Source organism: Danio rerio, chromosome 22, assembly GCF_052040795.2.
Source record: "Danio rerio strain M-AB ecotype USA chromosome 22, GRCz13ab, whole genome shotgun sequence".
In the NCBI taxonomy this organism is placed as follows: Eukaryota; Metazoa; Chordata; class Actinopteri; order Cypriniformes; family Danionidae; genus Danio; species Danio rerio.
The window spans coordinates 690,229-712,092 of record NC_141042.1 but is presented as its reverse complement, the minus strand read 5'-3'; the positions used below and the strand labels follow the sequence as shown (position 1 = coordinate 712,092).

General features: G+C 40.1%; 5 protein-coding genes across 9 annotated transcripts in view; 2 read left to right on the top strand and 3 right to left on the bottom strand.

The window, feature by feature from the left end:
- The window catches only part of zgc:112334, a gene marked incomplete at its 3' end in the record, with an annotated part of 817,035 nt that overhangs the window by 283,753 nt on the left and 511,418 nt on the right, over window positions 1-21,864 (bottom strand).
- prkar2ab (protein kinase, cAMP-dependent, regulatory, type II, alpha, B) overlaps window positions 1-21,864 on the bottom strand; it is a 773,085-nt gene that overhangs the window by 283,751 nt on the left and 467,470 nt on the right.
- Window positions 1-21,864, bottom strand: part of celsr2 (cadherin, EGF LAG seven-pass G-type receptor 2) — a 223,612-nt gene that overhangs the window by 22,627 nt on the left and 179,121 nt on the right. The gene's annotated exons all lie outside the window — the stretch shown is intronic.
- On the top strand, window positions 94-5,445 carry cdkn1a (cyclin dependent kinase inhibitor 1A). 2 transcript variants are annotated; one of them, NM_001128420.1, is given in 3 exon segments: window positions 94-288; window positions 2,945-3,362; window positions 3,914-5,445. In NM_001128420.1, coding segments are annotated over 2 exon segments (465 nt in total). In that variant the 5' UTR covers window positions 94-288; window positions 2,945-2,953; the 3' UTR covers window positions 3,970-5,445.
- Window positions 7,745-17,261, top strand: tmcc2 (transmembrane and coiled-coil domain family 2). Of its 4 annotated transcripts, XR_015521249.1 has the most exons (6): window positions 7,745-7,975; window positions 11,396-11,749; window positions 12,181-12,791; window positions 13,602-13,737; window positions 14,204-14,852; window positions 16,905-17,261. XR_015521249.1 is itself a non-coding variant. In NM_001044919.1 (5 exon segments), coding segments are annotated over 5 exon segments (1,404 nt in total). In that variant the 5' UTR covers window positions 7,793-7,972; the 3' UTR covers window positions 14,504-14,891.

Below are 21,864 nucleotides of genomic sequence, written 5' to 3'. Positions count from 1 at the left end.
TGTGTTTACCGGGCTTCTAGTCCACGTGCAGCGCTCGCAGGCTCCGCCCACCGCCTCGACACGCCCATCGGAGTTCATAAAGTTTGGGAAAGTGTCGTCAGAGGCAGCAGAAAAACTCCAGTGTGCAGATCCTCCAGCTCAGGATTGAGTTTCTCCACACTTCCAGCCTCAGGTGTTCCACAGCTCCTGTTTTAAACCTGATACTGCTCCTGAGGAGATCTGAAACCCTCACATTCACTCTGACATCAGCGGGTTTACAGTTTCAGCTCTTGCAGAAGCTCAAAACATGTAAGTTGCATGTTTTAAATACTTTTGCACGTTTGTTGTCGGGTATTTGCTTATATATTGCTTTATATATGCTGAAATTGTGTTAATGTGATGCTGTGAGTGCTTTAGTGGAACTTTTCTAAACTTTAGTTTGCTCTGTCAGATAACACTCGACTGAAATAAACACCTCAGACTGACTTTAATCGAGAACTGTGTTGATCGACCGGTGTGAGTTGTGATTGATCGATTGTTATTGTGTTATTGTGAACTCCAAAGTCTCGGTCGTATCAGATCTCGACGTGTTTTCCACCGGCTTACACGAGTTTCAGCTTCACGTGGAGCGCTGGAGTGAGAGGGCGTGTTCTTGTCAGCTTCTGGCCAATCACAGGCGGGCTCGGTTTCCCGCTGACTTCTTGAATTTTTTTTTTCCTCGAGAGGAACGGCACGTTCCATCGCAGAAGCCAATCAGAGTCCAGTGACAGGCGCGTGACGTCACCAATGAAACTTCTTTCTTCATCTAATTTTTTTTTTTTTTTTTTTTTTTTAGAAAATAACTTTTTGAAAATTGGGCGGAAAACTCTAAAGAGCACGCCACATTACAGAAATATTCAGAACTACCAATGATTTAATACACTGTCAGATTTAGTAAGTGTATTATTTTCTATATATTTTAATCATGACATGCATTATTTCAGTGAATTATGCAGTTTAGTTTGTCAGGGTTGTGGTGTGGTAAGTCTCTTAAAAATCTTAAAGGTCTCCTGGTAAGTCTCTTAAAATTAGAATCAGACTGAACATCTTAGATAAAAAATTTGACCTCTGACCCTCAAGAACATGTTGCCCATTATAATGCACGAGAGTTCATGACGGGTGTGTATATATATATATATATATAATCATATATTTAAGTAAGTAATTTTATTTTGTTGATGATGCATATATTAAATGCACACATACAGTACATACACACCCATATATATATATAACGCCAACTTTTATGAAGAAAACGTATAATATTGGCATTTTGCTAAATAATATGTAGATATCATGTATCTTACAAAGAAAAAACTCAATTTTGTTAAGTTTCATTCATTTAATGCAGATTAAGATGGATTATCATTATAAAATTACACAAAGTTTTGTGTAATTTAAACATTATTAACTTAATTTTTCAACTTTTTTAAATGAATGAAAAGTCAATCAGTTGCCTAATATGGTGATTTTAAAAACTATTTACCATAATATTAAGATAAAGGTTAAAAAGGAATTGAATTATAATGAACACTGTCAGTTTTAATGACAGTTCTTAATTTTATATGAAGATTCTAGTTTTCAGTTTAAAGGCTTAACCAAGTTACTTTAAGTCATTGGACTACAGTGGTTTGATAATGAAGCTTCACTGCTGGACTAATAATGTAGCTGTTCAGCTGTAGGCGGCGCTGCATGTCTAGCGCTGCTCCCTCTGGCGGCCAGGCGCGCTCACTGCAGCCGCTCGAACATGCCCGAACAAATGCCGGTCCTCTGTGACTCACTGCCCAATATAAAAGCACACCAGCCCGCAGAAACTCTCAGTCATGACAGCTCAGAGGCGCAGAGCTCGCGTGCAGTCAGCGGTAGGATATTAACGAGGAAAATGTGTTATTAGCATGCGAAATGTTAAGGTTTTCTGGATTGATCTATATGTTTTTTTGTGTAATACCTTACTGAATTATGATTATGTAGTTGTCTGTAATTACCTATTGATATTTATATTATTATTTATTTTTAAAATATTAGATTATAAAGATTTTTGCATTAGTAGATAAAAAATATTATTTAATGAAGTGTGTGTGTACATTTATATATTTTTTTTTATCTATTAGAATTTTGTAGTCACCATTTGTATTTGTTTTTTATCCCCTTTTGATTGATGTAACTATGTATTTATATAATAATATATATTTTAGGTCTCTTATAGAATTATGAAGTTGTCTGTTTATGTAATATTGGATTGTTATAATGACACAAAGCTATGGTAAATCTATGCTTGGTGTTGCAAAACCCTATTTTTAGCATGGTCTAACTTCCAAATAGTAAACAGTTAACTTTAGGGCTTAAACATAGGTCTGTATGACTGTGGCTTTATTTTAAAGTACACAAGAAATCCTCTTGTTGTTAGCTCACATTGCTAATTTTGTGATGAACACTTCATCTGTGCATGTTATTAACAAAACAATAGTTTACATTGTAATCCTTAATGTAAATCTGTAAATTAACTTCCTGTTTGTTCAGGTAAATTCTCAGATTGATCTGTCTGAGGTATTGGGTGTGGCTAACATTCTTAACCACACCCCTAAAACTGTCATCGCTATGACAACAAACAAAATTGAGCAGGAGGAGGAGTCTGTTCGGTTGTAATAACTCTCCCCAAACCCTTTTCCCCATCTTTCCCCAATGAAACGCCTACTCTACTACAGCCAATCAGCTCGCAGTAGAAAAAAACAAGCCACGCCCACTGTGTTTTCATTTAGAATTCAGTTTGTCTAGGAACTGCGTCACAATACGAAAAAAAATGCAGGTTCTGGTTCATGTGGATTTTAAGTATGATTGCGACACAATGGCCTTGTGATTTCGATGCTGAAACGATGTATTGTGTTGCGATATTTAACGTGATTTTTACTGTGGTTTGTGTTTGTAGATTGTCACAATGGCGGCGCACAAGCGGATCCTACGTTCACTCGGTAATGGGCCGACTAGGCGGAGTCTTTTCGGGCCGGTGGACCGCGAGCAGCTGCAGCGTGAGTACCGGGCGGCGCTACGGCGCGATCTGGAGGACGCATCGCGACGCTGGAGCTTCGACTTTGCGTCTGAGAAACCACTAGAGGGCGGAGACTTCCACTGGGAGGGCGTGTCCGGCGTGCGCGTGCCACTACTGTACCGCGCGTGTCAGGAAAAGCAGCAGAAACGGCCCTGTGAGGCTCATCAGCCCGGACAGTCCGCCGCTGGAAAGGAAAACATCCCGAAAACACCAGAACGATGTGCTGCACTCCCGCATGAAGTGGAGAAAACCCCAGAGAAGAGCAGCGAGCTGAAGCGCAAACAGACCAACATCACAGGTCAGACCTCTTTATTATTATTATTTAGTATTGTTATTATTTATGTATATAGCTATGTTTGTTTGTTGATTATTTTTTTTAAATAACAAAAATTGAAGAAAGGTAAATAAATAAATGTCGTAGTGTTTCTATAATGCAACTCTCTGATGATCTGCTTTTATGCATTTTTCTATAATACCCTATTAAAAGTGTTGAATTTTTAGATGTAAAGTTTTAAGTTTCTGTTTTTAAATTTTTCATCTAATATTTATATTTTAATGCATTTTTAAATTGCGAATTTATTTTATATTGTACTTTAATCAACCAAAAACTTCAGCTAACAAACACGACACAGATTGATTTACATTATCGCATATTTGAATTATATACATAATCGCATATTGATAGATATTTTTACATTAATACAAATTTAGAATTAATTTTTTTGTTATAATAATGAACCACTGAGTGTAGTATTATTGTAGTAATATTAAACTGCTTGTATTTTGATGTAAATTTAAAGCGTGAGTTCGACTAATAATAAACAAATAATATCGTCTCTCTGTTCTCAGATTTCTACCAAGCCAAGAAGCGTCTAGTGGCCACGCCGCGCAAATCCGGCCAGTAGCTGAAGGAGACACACACACACAGATAAACTCTTGACCTGCATCTACCTTCATCTGTCTGGAGCTGCATTCGTCTCGTAGCAGCGTTATTGACAGAAAACGACCTTCAGGAACCAGAGACGACACCGTTTATTCCGTTTTTATTTCAACCGTTTTATGTCAACGGTTAACATTTACAAGTGGAAATGTTCTGGAAAGATCCATTCCTCAGTCTTCCAGAGATTGTCTCTCGACGGGACCACAGAATCATGACAACTGTTTCATTACGAACAATATAAAGCGCTGATTTTTATTTCAGCGTGCACATATTCACATTGCCTTATTGCACAAAACGTAGCTAATGTTTTAAAACTCTAAACATTTGGTGCCAAATGTTGTTTTTTCCTCTTCTTCTATTTATAATTCTAACCCTTTATGTTATTTTACACATAAACCTTCATGAAGCTGCCAGTAAGTTCTCACATCTTTATCGTAATTGAGCTGCAATTACGTTTTTCTACTACATTAAATTTTGTTTAAAAAAAAAAAAACACTTGGCGACGTTCATGAAACACGAGCAGAAAGAACTGAGAGAACAAAATCATTCTTGCGTTTATTTTAATGAAAACATTTTTGCACAATTTTTTCATGAAGTTTTTGTGTTGAAATAAATGTAGGCTTAAAGTTTACGTGCACAAAATGTTGTAAGAATTATGCAAATCTTTTGGAAAACATTTTTTTTTTGTTAAATTTGTACAGAATTAGTATAGAAATGCTTTACGAATAATTATAGCAAAAAACTTATTCTACCAAATATATAAGAAATATTGCAATGACAATAAAAAAAGTTAAAAAATAAGAAATGTAAAAAAACTGAGAATTAACATGCACGTTTTTTTACAAAGAATGAAATAATTATTTGCGCAATTTATTCGTGAAATTATTTTGTTGCATTAGGTTTAGCGTGAAAATCTAATTGCGTGAAACGTCAATTCGAGAATTAGAATTGACGCAATTTTACGCATTTCAATTTTAATAAAAAGATAAAAAGACATTTTTCGTAACGAATTTGCGCAGAAGTGTGTTCTGCTCTTGCTCCATGAACGCTGACACTACATCATATTTACAAACGCTCTACAAATACATTAAAATAAACTTCAAAAGAAGTACGAACACCAGCTTTCATGTGTTTCCTAATCAAGATCTCAGCTCTGTCGGCTTTCTGAAGTTTAGCATTCAGCTCTTTACCAGCTCTAGAACTCTGCTTGTTTTCTGCGACCCGTCTGTAAATATCCTGTTTTTTGGATAATTCGCCGTCGATTGAGAATTGCACTTGGGGTTTCTTTTGTTTTTTTTTTATTTTTTGGAGTAGTGTAGCTTGCACAGGTCTGTTATTGTTAAAGAGCTCAAAATATATGCTGTATTTATTTTACAGATTAATATTGTATTGTAGATTTACATGTAATTGTTCTTGTAATAAAGCTGTTTATGATATAAAATTGGTTTCTTGTTACTTTTTTAATTGTCAGAATTCCTTTAGGAAACAGTTCAGAATTGTGAGATGTAAATTTAGATTTTGAAGAATGAAAGTTAGAATTAGAAGTAAAAATTACAAACAAAAAAATATATATTGTGAGATGAAAACCCAGATTTTGTCAGAATTATCAGGTGTGAATTTACAAATCCAAGAAAAAAAAGTCGGTATTCCAACTCAGAATTCAAAGGAATAAAAAGTTGGAATTTTGAAGAGTGAATTGATAATACCAAGAAAAAAGTCAGTATTTCAAGATGCAAACTGGGAATTCCAAGCAAAGATGCCAGAACTGTAAATTTTAAACATAACATCAGAACTAAAAAAGGCAGTATTACAAGATGCAAACTTTGAATTCCAAGCAAAAAATAAAACCGTATTTCAACATGTAAAATAAGAATTCCAAGAAAAAAGTATGAATTCCAAGATGCAAACGAAAAAAATTGGAATTCGAAGAAACAAAGTATTCCAAGATGCAAACTTTGAGTTCCAAGAGAAAAAGTGGGAATTCCAAGAAATGAAGTCAAAAGTTGGAGTTTTGAACTAAACATTCCAAGAAAAAAATGTGAAAATTCCAAGATTCAAACTGAAAATTCCTTAACAATAACAGAATTCCAGGAAAAAAGCCAGCATTCCAAGATGCAGAAGAATATCAGAAGAAGAAAAATATCAGAAATCCAAGATGCTAATTCGAAATTCCAAGAAAAATACAAGAATTGTTAGTTTTAAGCATGAAATTCCCAGGAAAAAAGAGAAAACGTGGAAAACCACAACAAAAAAGGCAGTATTCCAAGATGCAAACTCAAAATTCCAAGAAAAGAAGTCAAGATTTGGAGTTTTCAACTCTAAAAACCAAAGGAAAAAAGTGAATATTCCAAGATTCAAACTCAAAATTCCATGAAAAAAACAGAATTCCAGGAAGAAGACAACATTCCAAGATGCAAATTTAGAATTGCAAGAAAAATGTCAGTATTCCACAATGCTAACCTAAAATTCCAAAATAAAATGTCAGAATTGTGTTTAAAGCTTGTAACTCCCGGAAAAAAAACTCCACAATCCAAGATGGAAACTATTTCAACATATAAACTAAGAATTCCAAGAAAAAAGTACAAATTCCAAGATGCAAACCTAAAAACACCATGAAAAAAAATCAGAATTCGAAGAAACAGAAAGTATTCCAAGATGCAAATTCAGAGTTCCAGGCCATAAAAAGTTGATGCTTCCAAGACGCAAACCCAGAATGCAAAGATAAAATGTTGAAAATGTGTGAACTTAGAATTCTGTGGCAAAAAGTCCCTATTCCAAGATGCAAACTTTGAGTTCCAAGTAGAAATTCAGTAAATCAGAATTCCAAGAAAATAAGTCAAAAACTCAAAATTCCTGGGGGGAAAAGGTCAGCATCCCAGGATGCAAATTCAGAATTCCAAGAAAAAAAAGTCAGTATTGTAAGATGCAGACTCGGCATTCAAGGAAACAATGCCGAAATTGTGAGTTTTAAACCCAGAATTCGCAAAAAAGTAAATATTCCAAGAGAAAGGTCAGGACTTAAAGTTTTAAACCTAGAATTCCCAGGCAAAAGTCGGCATTCCCAGATTTAATTTATAATTCCAAGAAAAAGTAAATTATCCCAAATGCAAACTTAAAATTCCAAGAAAAAAAAAAAGTGGGAATTGTGAAATGAAGCCAAAACAATCCTGACACAGACACAGTTTTCCAGATCAGGGGCTCTGGAATATTCCTGCAAGCAAGAAGATCTGCAGCATCACACACACACACACACACACACACACACACACACACACACACACACACACGCACACACACACATGTGCGGATCATGCCTGTCTGCAGCAGGTGCTGTTCTGCAACACAGTGACCCAGTTGTTGTGAAGCGTGTTGCTATGAGACTGACGTCAGCATTTCCCATCAGCCCCTGCAGTGTGTTTGGGAACAACCCCTTCCACACACACACACACACACACACACACACACACACACACACACACACACACACACACATACACATTACCATTAATAATGTTTTATTTCTTTGAAAATGAAAATGCACGCACACACACACATACACACACACACACACACACATACAAACACCAATCATGCGTCCTTGAACAAACCCAATAAAGCACACACAGATTAATCTCTCTCTCTCTCTCTCTCTCTCTCTCTCTCTCTCTCTCTCTCTCTCTCTCTCTCTCTCTCTGTATGTGTGTGTGTGACGCATGCTCGGCTGTACTCCCCTCCCCCTCAGCTCATCTGCTCCGCAGCCGCGTCGAAACACACAAACACACGTTCAGGAGACGAGAGATCCGCGAGGAACAGACGACGCAGAGATGCGGGAGAGAAAACACAGCTGAAACCCACTCGGCTGTAAACCATGACCGACAGATAGAGAGAGAGATAGAGGGAGAGAGAGAGAGAGACATGGCCCTCTCAAACATCTCCGCAGTGAAGCTGCACGTCCTGGACTGAAGACCATGGTAAATCAACACAGATTACTCTTCTGTACTGTGTCCATCCATCAACTCATCCATCCATCAGTTCATCCATCAGTTCATCCATCCATCCATCCATCCATATGTTCATCCATTCACCATCTCTCTATCTCTTCTGCATGTCAGGAATCAACAGCAGATTTCCCACTGTCATCTCACACACGTCACTGATCTACATGTGTGTGTGTGTGTGTGTGTGTATGCTGACCCGCAGTGCACTATTCCAACCTACTTTCACAATGCGGCCTGTAGATCACACACACACGCATACACTCACACACACACACACTCGCGCATGCTCTTAGCAGGTAACATGACTCAGGCTCACATGCATGGAAAGATGATGCTTGTACCGCAGTGACCTGTAGAGGAGCTGTGTGTGTGTGTGTAGCATACATGTGCAGAAACACACACATAAAACACACATGTTGTTAGTTTTGGTGGTTTATGAGGACTCTCCATAGGCATAGTGTAGCATATACAGTAAAAATATCTTATTATTGCTTTACCTCATCACTACCCCTAACCCTAACCCTCCTTTGTGACACAGGCATGTTCTCATAAACCCACTTTATGTCGTAAGTCATCATGCCTATGTCACTAGACACAGATATGTCCTTGCAAACCACCAAAACCAGTACACACGCACAAACTCACATGCATGCAAAATGTCTGAGGGATGTTCAGTCAGTCATGCATTGTTTTTCTGCTTAGTCCCTTTATTCATCTGGGGTCACCACAGCAGAATGAAACGCAAACTTATCCAGCACACGTTTTACACAGCGGATGCTCTTCCCATCTATGGGAAACACCCATACACACTCATTCACACACACTATGGCCAATTTAGTTGATCAACTCCCCTATAGCGCATGTGTTTGGACTGTGGGGAAAACCGGAGCACCCGGAGGAAACCCACACCAACACGGGGAGAACATGCAAACTCCACACAGAAACACCAACTGACCCAACCGGGACTCGAACCAGCAACTTTCTTGCTGTGAACCCATCATTCTACCCACTATTTACTATAAATGTGTGTGTGAGGGTCTTTGTGTCATTAATGTTGGTCTGCAGATATAAATGTGTGTGTGAGGGTCTTTGTGTCATTAATGTTGGTCTGCAGATATAAATGTGTGTGTGAAGGTCTTTGTGTCATTAATGTTGGTCTGCAGATATAAATGTGTGTGTGAGGGTCTTTGTGTCATTAATGTTGGTCTGCAGATATAAATGTGTGCGTGAGGGTCTTTGTGTCATTAATGTTGGTCTGCAGATATAAATGTGTGTGAGGGTCTTTGCGTCATTAATGTTGGTCTGCAGATATAAATGTGTGTGTGAGGGTCTTTGCGTCAGTAATGTTGGTATGCAGATATAAATGTGTGTGTGAGGGTCTTTGCGTCATTAATGTTGGTCTGCAGATATAAATGTGTGTGTGAGGGTCTTTGTGTCATTAATGTTGGTCTGCAGATATAAATGTGTGTGTGAGGGTCTTTGCGTCATTAATGTTGGTCTGCAGATATAAATGTGTGTGTGAGGGTCTTTGTGTCATTAATGTTGGTCTGCAGATATAAATGTGTGTGTGAGGGTCTTTGTGTCATTAATGTTGGTCTGCAGATATAAATGTGTGTGTGAGGGTCTTTGTGTCATTAATGTTGGTCTGCAGATATAAATGTGTGTGTGAGGGTCTTTGTGTCATTAATGTTGGTGTGCAGATATAAATGTGTGTGTGAGGGTCTTTGTGTCATTAATGTTGGTGTGCAGATATAAATGTGTGTGTGAGGGTCTTTGTGTCATTAATGTTGGTCTGCAGATATAAATGTGTGTGTGAGGGTCTTTGTGTCATTAATGTTGGTCTGCAGATATAAATGTGTGTGAGGGTCTTTGCGTCATTAATGTTGGTCTGCAGATATAAATGTGTGTGTGAGGGTCTTTGCGTCAGTAATGTTGGTATGCAGATATAAATGTGTGTGTGAGGGTCTTTGCGTCATTAATGTTGGTCTGCAGATATAAATGTGTGTGTGAGGGTCTTTGTGTCATTAATGTTGGTCTGCAGATATAAATGTGTGTGTGAGGGTCTTTGCGTCATTAATGTTGGTCTGCAGATATAAATGTGTGTGTGAGGGTCTTTGTGTCATTAATGTTGGTCTGCAGATATAAATGTGTGTGTGAGGGTCTTTGCGTCATTAATGTTGGTCTGCAGATATAAATGTGTGTGTGAGGGTCTTTGTGTCATTAATGTTGGTCTGCAGATATAAATGTGTGTGTGAGGGTCTTTGCGTCATTAATGTTGGTCTGCAGATATAAATGTGTGTGTGAGGGTCTTTGCGTCATTAATGTTGGTCTGCAGATATAAATGTGTGTGTGAGGGTCTTTGCGTCATTAATGTTGGTCTGCAGATATAAATGTGTGTGTGAGGGTCTTTGTGTCATTAATGTTGGTCTGCAGATATAAATGTGTGTGTGAGGGTCTTTGTGTCATTAATGTTGGTCTGCAGATATAAATGTGTGTGTGAGGGTCTTTGTGTCATTAATGTTGGTGTGCAGATATAAATGTGTGTGTGAGGGTCTTTGTGTCATTAATGTTGGTCTGCAGATATAAATGTGTGTGTGAGGGTGTTTGTCATTAATGTTGGTCTGCAGATATAAATGTGTGTGTGAGGGTCTTTGTCATTAATGTTGGCGTGCAGATATAAATGTGTGTGTGAGGGTCTTTGTCATTAATGTTGGTGTGCAGATATAAATGTGTGTGTGAGGGTCTTTGTCATTAATGTTGGTCTGCAGCTCTCCATGTTTCCAGCTTTTCATTGTTGCAGATGTGAAATGTTGTTGTGCTGATAGTAAAAGGCCTCTGTCAGTCCATCATCACAGGGCTTCAGTATTCTTCATCACAGTGGAGAATCCCAACAGTGCAGCAAACTCAACTACTCTCAGTGATATCTGTGCAGGTTTAGCAGGAGCTGAGGAGTTTACTCTGTTTCTGAATGTCAACATTGCTTCATTCACTTATATTTTATGCAATATTTCAGTCTAATTTACATCTTTAGACAGACACACAGCTACAGAATCATTTCAGGTGGGTAAATGGCCTAGTATTGATTTTGACTGATGGACTGATGACGCATGTTTAGGGTTTCTGTAGGGTAAATCTATAGGTCTGAATGAAGTGTGTGTGATGTTGTGTTTGTCGAGATATTTTCAGACCAAAAGTGGGTCACACTCTCTTTCTCTCTCCGTCTCTCTCCCTCTCTCTCTTTGTGTGTGTGTGTGTGTGTGTGTGTCTGCTTGTAAACAGAAGTGACCCCTCAGATGCTCTGTATATGACCGAGCTGGTAAAATTAGACATCAGATAGCTGTGATATTTCTATCAACATGACTCCGCAATCTCTTTGTCCCGGTCTGCATGCAGCTGGATAAGAGCGAGGTGTCTACTCTGGCTCTGCCGCCCCCCGTGAGCCATGGCGGGTCAGACGGGAACATCAGCGTGGAGGCCGGGTCTGAGGGCGAGATACAGCGGACGCGGGCGGCTCTCGAACACCTCCAGCAGAAGATCCTGAAGATCACGGAGCAGATCCGCGTGGAGCAGGAGGCCCGGGACGATAATGTGGCTGAGTACCTCAAACTGGCCCACAACGCCGACAAGCAGCAGGCGTCGCGCATCAAACAAGTGTTCGAGAAAAAGAACCAGAAGTCTGCGCAGACCATCGCACACCTGCACAAGAAGCTGGAGCACTACCACAAGAAGCTCAAAGAGACCGAACAGGTAACACAGCACATTCTGCTGCATGCATAGGGTTTACTTTTAGGTTCGTTCAGCTCGACACACAGCGCATGCTTATGTGCGTGTGTAAACACTGTAAATAGTGCCTTCCATATTGAACTCGCAGGCCGCACTGACATTAAACGTTCAAATTAAGGCGGGGGCCACAGACTATCGTTCCGCGGGCCGTGAGTTTAAGACCACTGGTTTATAGGAAGGTGTCAACTGGCAACAACTGGTGCATTTGTATTGCGTATAAGTTTCTAGTGATCTGGAAGACACTGATTAGCATGTTCAGGTGTGTCGGAGCAGAGCTCTGCAGGACACTGGCCCTCCAGGAGTTTGTCCACCCCCGTTATAGTGGTGAAATTCAGATAATCACTTTTTTCATTTTGTTCATCAGAGTTTAACAACACGTGTTCTCTATCCTGCAGAACGGTCCAGCACGGCAGCCCAAAGACGTCCTGCGGGACATGCAGCAGGGGCTGAAGGATGTGGGAGCCAATATGCGAGCAGGAATCAGCGGTTTTGGAGGAGGCGTGGTGGAGGGAGTGAAAGGCGGAGTCTCGGCGCTCACACACACCGCCGTCGTCTCCAAACCCAGAGAGTTCGCCAGTCTCATTCGGAACAAGTTCGGAAGCGCCGACAATATCGCACATATGAAGGACACTCTGGAGGACGGACACGCGGAGGAGACGCCCAGAGCTCTGAGCGGCAGTGCTACGCTAGTCTCCAGCCCCAAATACGGCAGTGATGATGAGTGTTCCAGCGCCACCTCTGGATCCGCAGCGGGCAGCAACTCTGGCGGAGCCGGCGGCGCCCTGTCGGGAATGGGAGCGGCCATGGGCAGCCCTCGACTGGACGGACACCACCACCACCATCACCACCACCACACCTCGTCCTCCTCCTGGGATGCGCTGCTTGAAGGCCTGCAGGAGATCAAGGTGGGTCAGGTGCACATGGAGGACGCCATCGACGACATGAAGGCGCAACTCCAGAGCGACTACAGCTACATGACCCAGTGCCTGCAGGAAGAGCGCTACAGGTACACAACAATGAGAGATTTTACTCCTCATGGATATCCTTATTCATAAATAGTATAGCTGTTGTGTTACCATAACAACACCTACTACAACAGATTAACTAGCATAGTTGTTGTTACCATAGCAACTGAAGAATCACCACAACGGTTTAACTACTATAGCTGTTGTGTTACCATAGCAACTGTAGAATCATAACAACAAATTAATTAGTATCAGTGTTGTTACCATAGCAACTGTAGAATCACCACAACAGATTAATTAGTATTGTTGTTGTTACCATAGTAACTGTAGAATCACCACAACAGATTAATTAGTATTGTTGTTGTTACCATAGTAACTGTAGAATCACCACAACAGATTAACTACTATAGCTGTCGTGTTACCATTGCAACTGTAGATTCATAACAACAGATTAATTAGTATAGTTGTTGTTACCATAGTAACTGTAGAATCACCACAACAAATTAATTAGTATCGTTGGTGTTACCAAAATAACTGTAGAGTCATAGCAACAGATTAATTACTATCATTGCTGTTACCATAGCAACTGTAGAATCACCACAACAGATTAATTAGTATCGTTGTTGTTACCATAGAAACTGTAGAATCGTAACCACAGATAAATTAGTATCGTTACTGTTACCATAGCAACTGTAGAATCACCAAAACTGGTTAATTCAAGTACTTTACTGCAGTATGGTTCTAAAACACTACAGCTACATGAGCCAGTGGTAGGAGCAGGAGCAGCGGTACAGGTAAACCCACACCACCTGCAGAAGTTTTCACACCTGTGTCTCCTCTCGTTAATTCAGATACGAGCGGCTGGAGGAGCAGCTGAATGACCTGACAGAGCTTCACCAGAACGAGATGAGCAATCTGAAGCAGGAGCTGGCCAGCATGGAGGAGAAGGTGGCGTACCAGTCGTACGAAAGAGCGAGAGACATCCAGGTGAGTAAATGTGCAGCATTCCCAACCTGGAGAAAGTTCAGCTACTAATGTGGAAGTCCTGAGTACACTGGCCCAACACTAAACAGGTACTTCAGGAGTGCTTAAAAAAACACTAAACACTAATGCACACTGAATCCAGACCAAAAACCAGGACCCCCTCTTTTCTCCCCGACCCCACCACACGAATACCTCAAAACATTATGCAATTCTGAGTGTGGCTCACAGGTGAGTGGGGTTGACAAACCATTTGTAGAAACACTCTTATAAAAATTTGCCTCGTCTTGTTGAATTCCTGAATGCCTCCTCAAATGTTAGCTCTCAAAAACCTGCCGGAACTACTTTATCTGTGCTTTTATCTGAACACAACAACACACTTTAGAATGCCAATCAGCCAATCAGAATCAAGCATTCAATAATGATCTTCAGTGATGTGTTAACACTGGAGTGTGTGTGTGTGTTTGTGCAGGAGGCGGTGGAGTCCTGCCTCACCCGCATCACCAAGCTGGAGCTGCAGCAGCAACAGCAGCAGGTGGTGCAGCTGGAGGGTGTGGAGAACGCAAACGCCCGCGCGCTGCTGGGAAAGCTGATCAACGTGATCCTGGCGCTGATGGCGGTGCTGCTGGTGTTCGTCTCCACCATGGCCAACTTCATCACGCCGCTCATGAAGACGCGGGCGCGGGTCGGTGCCACCGTCGCCCTGGCGCTCTTCCTGGTCACACTGTGGAAACACTGGGACTGGCTGGAGCTCTGTTTGCTGCCCAGCTGAAAGACCTACGAAATGCACAACATCGGAACTTCGATTCATCCCCATTATTGGAGCAGATGTGCACGAGAGCTTGAAGGATGTATAAAATCGATCCCTCCATTGCTTCAGTGCGGAGATACGAGGCTTGAAGAAGGTGCTCGACGTTTCTCCTCTGAATGGATTCTTCCCTTTTTTACAGCAACTGATGAATGTTAAAGCTGGAGAGCGAGAGAGAGAGTGGTCTTCTGCTGATGCATGGCTTTAATACATTACACAGTCACGTTTCAGATCCAGACGTCTGAAGGAACTCTACAACGCTGACACCAAAACTGTCCGGGAAGTGTGTTGCGTTTAGTTTATTCCGTCACTTGTGGAACTCAATGTCTGTTGTAAAAAAAATATCTCTTTACTCATGTAGAAATCTGAGGCATATATCTGCAAATATACAAGTACATATTTGGATTTCACATATGTCAAATAGGCGCCACGGTGGCGCAGTGGGTAGCACGATCGCCTCACCGCAAGAAGGTCGCTAGTTCCAGTCCCGACTGGGTCAGTTGGCGTTTCTGTGTGGAGTTTGCATGTTCTCGCGGTGTTGGTGTTGGTTTCCTCCGGGTTTCCCCCACAGTCCAAACACATGCGGTACAGGTGAATTGGGTAAGCTAAAATTGCCGTAGTGTATGAGTGTGAACGAGTGTGTATGGATGTTTCCCAGAGATGGGTTGCAGCTGGAAGGGCATACGCTGCGTAAAACATATGCTGGATTAGTTGGCGGTTCATTCTGCTGTGGAGGTCCCAGTTTAAATAAGGGACTAAGCCGAAAAGATAGTGAATGAATGAATGAATGTCTGTTTACATATCATTTTTCGACCATTGGAATTATTATTATGTAAATATACGTTCAAATATAGCCTATCTACCATGGCAGCAAAGAATTCTGGCCCAGATTTGGCATAAAACTGGCACAACAGGCATTTGTCCAGCACTGGCATACAGCATTTGGGCCAAACATGGCCTGGGTTTGGCACTGGTGGTACTGTTTTTAAGGTTGCACACAATATTTGGGCCAGATTTAAATTGTAGTATTTGGCCCAGATGTTAGAAATTGATATGTAGAACATGTAAGTTTGGCCCGTCTTGACCCATATTTAAATACTTTTATTTATTTTCAAATAAAAATAAAAAAATTCTACCAATCAGGATGAGTTGAGAAAAAGCACGGCCATAGCACACCTAAAGCGCAATGCTTCATGGGTTTATCAATTTCATTGCAGTCGTGACACACCAACCAATCTGGCCCAGTTGTGAGTTATTAACTTGGCTAAGACTTGGCCCAGATTTGGTCCATGTTTGGCCCTTGTCTGAAAGCCAGACTTGGTCCAGTCATGTACCGTAATTCACTGCAGCATGTGGGCTACAATCAACCGGATTGTGTGGGCCATTGAAATTTTGCTATGCTGGTATATAGACCTGGTACTTAGCAAAATTCTCTGGCCCAGATCTGGCCCACACAATCAGCTTTTCCTTGGCCCACATGCTGCAGTGAGTTACAGTACATGATTGGACCAAGTCTGGCTTCCATACAAGGTCCAAACATGGAGCATATCTGGGCCAAGTCTTAGCCAAGTTAATAACTCATAACTAGGCCTGAACTGGGCCAGTTAGTGTGCCACGACTGCATTGATTTTGATAAACTGCTCCTTTTCTGGAAAGGACCCGATTGGTAGAATTTTTCTTTACTCAAAAATAATTTAAATGTACTTTAAAAAGTGGGTCAAGAAAGGCCAAACTTACGTGGCCCACATATACAATTTTACATCTTGTCCAAATACTACATTTGATATCTGGCCCAGGTCTTTTGTGCTGCCTTAAAGACGGTGCCACCTCTGCCAAACCTTGTTTGGCCCGCATGCTGTACGCTAGTGCCGGACGAATGCCTGCTGTGCCAGCTTTATGCCAAATCTGGGCCGGAATTCTTTGCTACCTGGTTATGTATGTACAGTAGTGAACATTTAAAGTGGTTCAAAACCTTTCATCAAAGCAGTCCTAAAACTATTAAACAACTTCCATTCTTGTCTTTTTGACAACTTTGAAAAGATTTTGGTCCACTTCAAATGGTGACGACTGTATATAGGCTATATATGTCTGTATATATTCAAATGTGGCCATATATGAACCCTTGTATAAAACTATAACTAATATATTTACACATATATGTCACTACATTTGTAATTCCAAGAGGTAAAGAAATATATGAAGAGTTCAGATGCAAAAACCTCCAAGTGCGGTCTCAAATTTCCATCGAAAATGAACATTTATCTTAACCTCCTTTGCTTATGTTGAGAGTTTTCACTTTAAAGACCAGGAAAAGGACTTAATCTTTGCCATAATTTTAGAGGAAAATTTCAGACGGCATTTAAAGGATTTTGCATCTGAACTCTTCATATGTAAACAGACATTTTTGCAATATTTTGAAATATATGTGACATATATGACAAATATGAACTTGTAAGTCATGTAATTTGCATTTAGTTCCATGTGTCAGATTTCCACGAGTACAGAGGAGAATGCAAACAATGTCATTTTACTTTTGTGTATTGTCAAGTGATACTTGAGTGAAAAGGCAGAAAACGTGACGTTGGTAGTCAACAATCGATCCATTTTTGTAAACACAGTTATTAGTGTAACACGCTCCATTAGCATGGTCATAATTCTCATGTTTCTACCCGTTTGCTAAATCACAGCACCACTGTATTCTTAATAAATGCATTTGGAAATATGCCTTCCTTCTCATTTTGGCAGACATATTTTGTGCATTGGGGCGACAATCTGCTGCGGTAATCCAGATGCAGGTTTTCTGTTAATCCAGATCAAATTCATTAATCCCAGAGATGGATTACACTGAGTCACATAAACCTACTTCCAGCTCAAAATGAGACTGATATATGGTGATAATATGAAACGACATAGGCTACATGTACACGCTTTCGACGAAACTCATTTTCATTTAAGAATGTATATTAATTGATCATTGAATTGATATAATCTGTGTGATGGCGCCACCTGGCGTTCAGACGGAGGTTTTACACAACACTCGGCAGCGCCTCATTATCTTTCTGACGAGCCGCAGCTTCCTTTAATTAACTTCATGCAAACACGACTGATCTCACACATTGCTCGAGGAACGATGACAGAATGGTGTACGCCAAGATAAGCTGTTTAATATTGTTGATGTACGCGCCATTTTGACGTTTAATCTTACTTTAGATTTACCTGAGGTAGATCTTGTCCGCGCGCCGTCTGAAGGAGTTTACGCGCTAAAATGGCGCGCATTTTCAAAACGGTAAGTTATTTTCTGTCTAATTAAAGCTGTGGTTTAAATTTACCCAATTGTTTTAAATGATTACATGAATACAACGTAAACAAGAAACCTAGTTGAATTTGAAGAATTCAGTAAACTAGCTTAGCATCATAATCTTGACAGTTTTTAACACTACTAAATTTTAAGGCGTTTGTGAAATTCAGCTCATCTTCATTTCTATAGCGCTTTTACAAAGAAGACTTTTCTGTCAAAGCAGCTTCACATAGAAGATTATGAACTGTCAGTTCAGTTCAATGTGGTTTAATTTTCACTGCTGAAAGTCCAAACACCAAAGAGCAAATTCATACCCTGCTGAAAAAAACTAAGCTGATTTGCTGGTTTTAGCTGGTCAACCAGCCTGGTTTTAGAGGGGTTTTCACCATTTCCAGACTGGTCTTAGCTGGTCAGGCTGGCAAATGACCAGCCTGGTTTGAGCTGGGCATAGCTGGTTTTGGCTAGGCTCCCAGCCTGCTTAGGCTGGTCAAGCTGATTTTAGCTGGTCATCTCCCAGCCTGACCAGCTAAAACTAGGCTGGAATTGGCTGCAAACCAGCCTGGAAATGGACAAAACTCCTCTAAAACCAGCCTGGAAATGGCTAAAAACCATCTAAAAGCAGCGTGGAAATGGCTAAAACCCCTCTAAAACCAGCCTGGAAATGGCCAAAACCCCTCTAAAACCAGCCTGGAAATGACATTAATGAATAAACATTTCATTTCTTTTATGTGAGTTCATTGTCTACATCAGGGGTACCCAAAAAAATCTTATGAAGGGCCAAATCCAAACGTGATTGAGGTAAATATGGGGCAATTTACCTTGGGTAATTTCCTATATTATTTATTAATGTTTAAACATGAATAGAAAACATTTCTTCATATTAACTAATGCAATATTTTTTACTTTTTGTTTAACTGTAATAAGTTTATTATACAATCTCATTTATAACATAAATACACCAGTTTTTCCTTGATTTGCTTGCTGATGTTTTCTGCACAGTCCTCTATTCGTCGAGTGATTTAAAAAAAAATCTGATTCATTTACAACATTTAATTGAAACATTTAATTTCAGTTTGCTTTTTTTTGTAGCTCAGTAATAAAACAAACAACTTGCGTCAAATTAGAAATGATGACCCCTGTGTTAAAGGCGTTCACTAACCCTCTCCATCATACTCGCTCTCCTCAGATGGGATGCTGGGCTAAATCAAAGGTTACAATGGGCCATTTTTGGGCATCTCTAAATCAACAATCCATCAGAATGTGTCCCGTTTCAGTATTTTTTTAAATTAATTTTTTATGTATTTTTAATGACCAAAAAATAACGTTGATATTTCTCATCATTTCTGACAGTTCTAAATGTCATTCAGTGCAACAGTAGTTTCTGTTCTTTAATTCTTGTCTTTAATATTTATATCAAGAATAATTTAAAAAGCTCTTTTGAATGATCTGTTGGACCAAAAATGCATTGTAATGTAAAATAGTTATAGTTTGGACATCGAGTACTTTTTTAGTTACTTATACTGAGCTGTACTTATGAAAATAAAAAAATGAGCAACTCCATGCGAATGTTAACAGTGCCATGACAGTAAATTTAAGTTTTCAACAAACGAGCAAAATTCTTTCTACATTTTTGTGTTTGCTTATGAAGAGTTTAGATGTCAAAACCTCTAAATGCCGCCTGAAATTTTCCTCTAAAATTAGCATTATTATCAGACTCCTGTGTGTATGTTCAGTAACATCACTTTTATGGCAAATAATAAGTCCTTTTCCTGGTCTTTAAAGGGAATTAACTCAACATAAACAAAGGAGGCTGAGAAAAATGTTCACTTTGTAATGGAAATTTCAGACGGCACGTGGAGGTTTTTGCATCTGAACTCTTCATATATTACAATACTTTAAAAATACTCAGTAATATCTCTGTCAGTGTTTTCAAACTTTTATGATTTACCAAAGTCACACAAGTGCCAATTTCACATCAGCCACATCCATAACCAAGCTTTTTCCTCATGAATGCAGAAATCTAAAATAAACGCAATCATGTTTGTTCTCTAGAGAGCAACTCTTCTCTTGTTGATGAGCATTATTTATTTTGGCTTGTGCAGTTTAATTCACAGAATTAATCAGTATGCGAGCCGAGTAGTGTGTCCGAATTCATAGAATTGGAAAATCAGTATGCGAAAAGTACCCGGATGACTTACGACTTCCAGCAAGATTCTGGAGTGTGCATCCAGTGCACACTGCGCTATCCCATAATGCCCTGCGAGAGAATTCATGAATGGAAGTGAGGCGACGCAACTGGTGCAGGTAGGTCACGTGACCATGACAAAATGGCGGATGTAGTTCGTCTGAATTCCATTCATACTTTTCACATTCATACTGTATAGAACACACTTTTATAACGGCCGAGTAGTACGTTTAAATTCATTTGCAGCACCTACTGAGTAGTAGATGGTTTCAGACGCAGCCTTTGTCTCAGAGAAATGATTCCAGAAATTGCATTTTGCATGACATTGGCATCGAATTTAAAACGTGTACGCAGGAGATGTGTGGCTTTTGACCTGTTAATTTTCTGTGTTGCTCTAGGACTTCATTCAGGATTTCATTTTAGGCTTGGGCGTTATCCAAATTTTGAAACCGTCAAACCTCCTCCCTATTTTACCTCGGTATCCGAATTATCGTGCATAATAAAAACAATTATGACGTAAGGCTCAGACAGCGTCACCAAACTGTTGGCTTGTGCATAAACCATTCAGAAACTGAATACCCAGCCTGATCTCACGAGATAACTTAAGTATTTTACGTTTTGCCAGTTTAGTGGCCAATTCGTAGGAATTCGTATGAGTTCAGTCGTACGAAATTGTACGATTTTAAAAAAGTGGCATGGCACCTAACCCCACCCATCATTGGGGGATGAGCAGATCGTACTAAAATGTATGAATTAGATTGTACGAATTTATACGAATTAGCCACTAAATCAAAAAGTTACAAACTGGCGTGAGATTGTGTTGGAATACCGTTTATGCCACCTTAGGTCCTCGGTCACCTGTTTGTCTTGTTCGTATTAGAGATCTGCGCGGGACGTTCTCTTTTATTCACACACATGTACACAGAGAGGGAGACTGCACCACGCTCTCTCTCTCTCTCTCTCTCTGTGATGCACTTGCTCGGGAGCGATATTGTTAGACCGCGCGCCCGCTCCCGTTCATATTACACCAGAGTTACAGACTGCTCCCGCGCTTTATTCAGATATTTATGCCCGCATCACAAGAAATCTGATCGGGTCCCACTGCTCCCGCGGTACAGGAGCGGGAATGCAGACCTCTAGTTCGGATTTACAACGTCTCCCTTCTCGTTTGGTCGAAACCGGAAATACTGCCAAACTGCAGGTCACTTGGTGCACGACTCGCCATCTTACCTCACCTCTCTCTCCTCCACACTGTCCCGTGATGACTATCACGCATACGCATTTGAAGACATTAAATGATATTTATTATTTAATACTTGTCTTCAATTGTCGGCGCAGTAGCCTAGTGGTTAGCGTGTCGACATATGGTGCAGTAGCACGTCAGGGCAGCCCGAGATCGAATCCCGGCTCGAGGACATTTCCCTACCCTACCCCCTCTCTCTCTCCAACTTCTCTTCCTGTCTAAAGACTGTCCTATATAATAAAGGCCAAAAACAAATCTTTAAAAAAAAAATACTTGTCTCCTATTTAAGTGCATAGTTTTTTATGGCAGTATAACAGTATTGAAACTGACACCGGTGCTATTTTTAGATCCCGCGGGATACCGTATTAGTCTAAAACCAATACCGCCCAAACCTACTTACTTTATTTGTGTAAGAAATAATAAAATGTTTAGTCCGGCAGTGCAATTTTTTTTTACGATACTCCAGCATCAATAACTTTTCATTTTGAGCATTATAAACCCTAGATGATGGATAATAAAGTCCAGTGTGTCTTCTTTCCAACGACACATAAACCATGACTGTAGACCAACTCATCATGCAACTGTTCATGTTTTAGTTT

What these genes read in the sequence shown, in the direction of transcription:
- cdkn1a (XM_087302183.1), top strand. Translation starts at nt 1,842, where the DNA reads ATGACAGCTCAGAGGCGCAGAGCTCGCGTGCAGTCAGCG. An exon ending in GAGCTCGCGTGCAGTCAGCG is followed by an intron (nt 1,881 to 2,944) that starts GTAGGATATTAA and finishes TTGTGTTTGTAG; the next exon opens with ATTGTCACAATGGCGGCGCA. An exon ending in CAAACAGACCAACATCACAG is followed by an intron (nt 3,363 to 3,913) that starts GTCAGACCTCTT and finishes CTCTGTTCTCAG; the next exon opens with ATTTCTACCAAGCCAAGAAG.
- tmcc2 (XM_087302924.1), top strand. Translation starts at nt 11,390, where the DNA reads ATGCAGCTGGATAAGAGCGAGGTGTCTACTCTGGCTCTGCCGCCCCCC. An exon ending in AGCTCAAAGAGACCGAACAG is followed by an intron (nt 11,750 to 12,180) that starts GTAACACAGCAC and finishes TCTATCCTGCAG; the next exon opens with AACGGTCCAGCACGGCAGCC. An exon ending in AAAGAGCGAGAGACATCCAG is followed by an intron (nt 13,738 to 14,203) that starts GTGAGTAAATGT and finishes GTGTTTGTGCAG; the next exon opens with GAGGCGGTGGAGTCCTGCCT.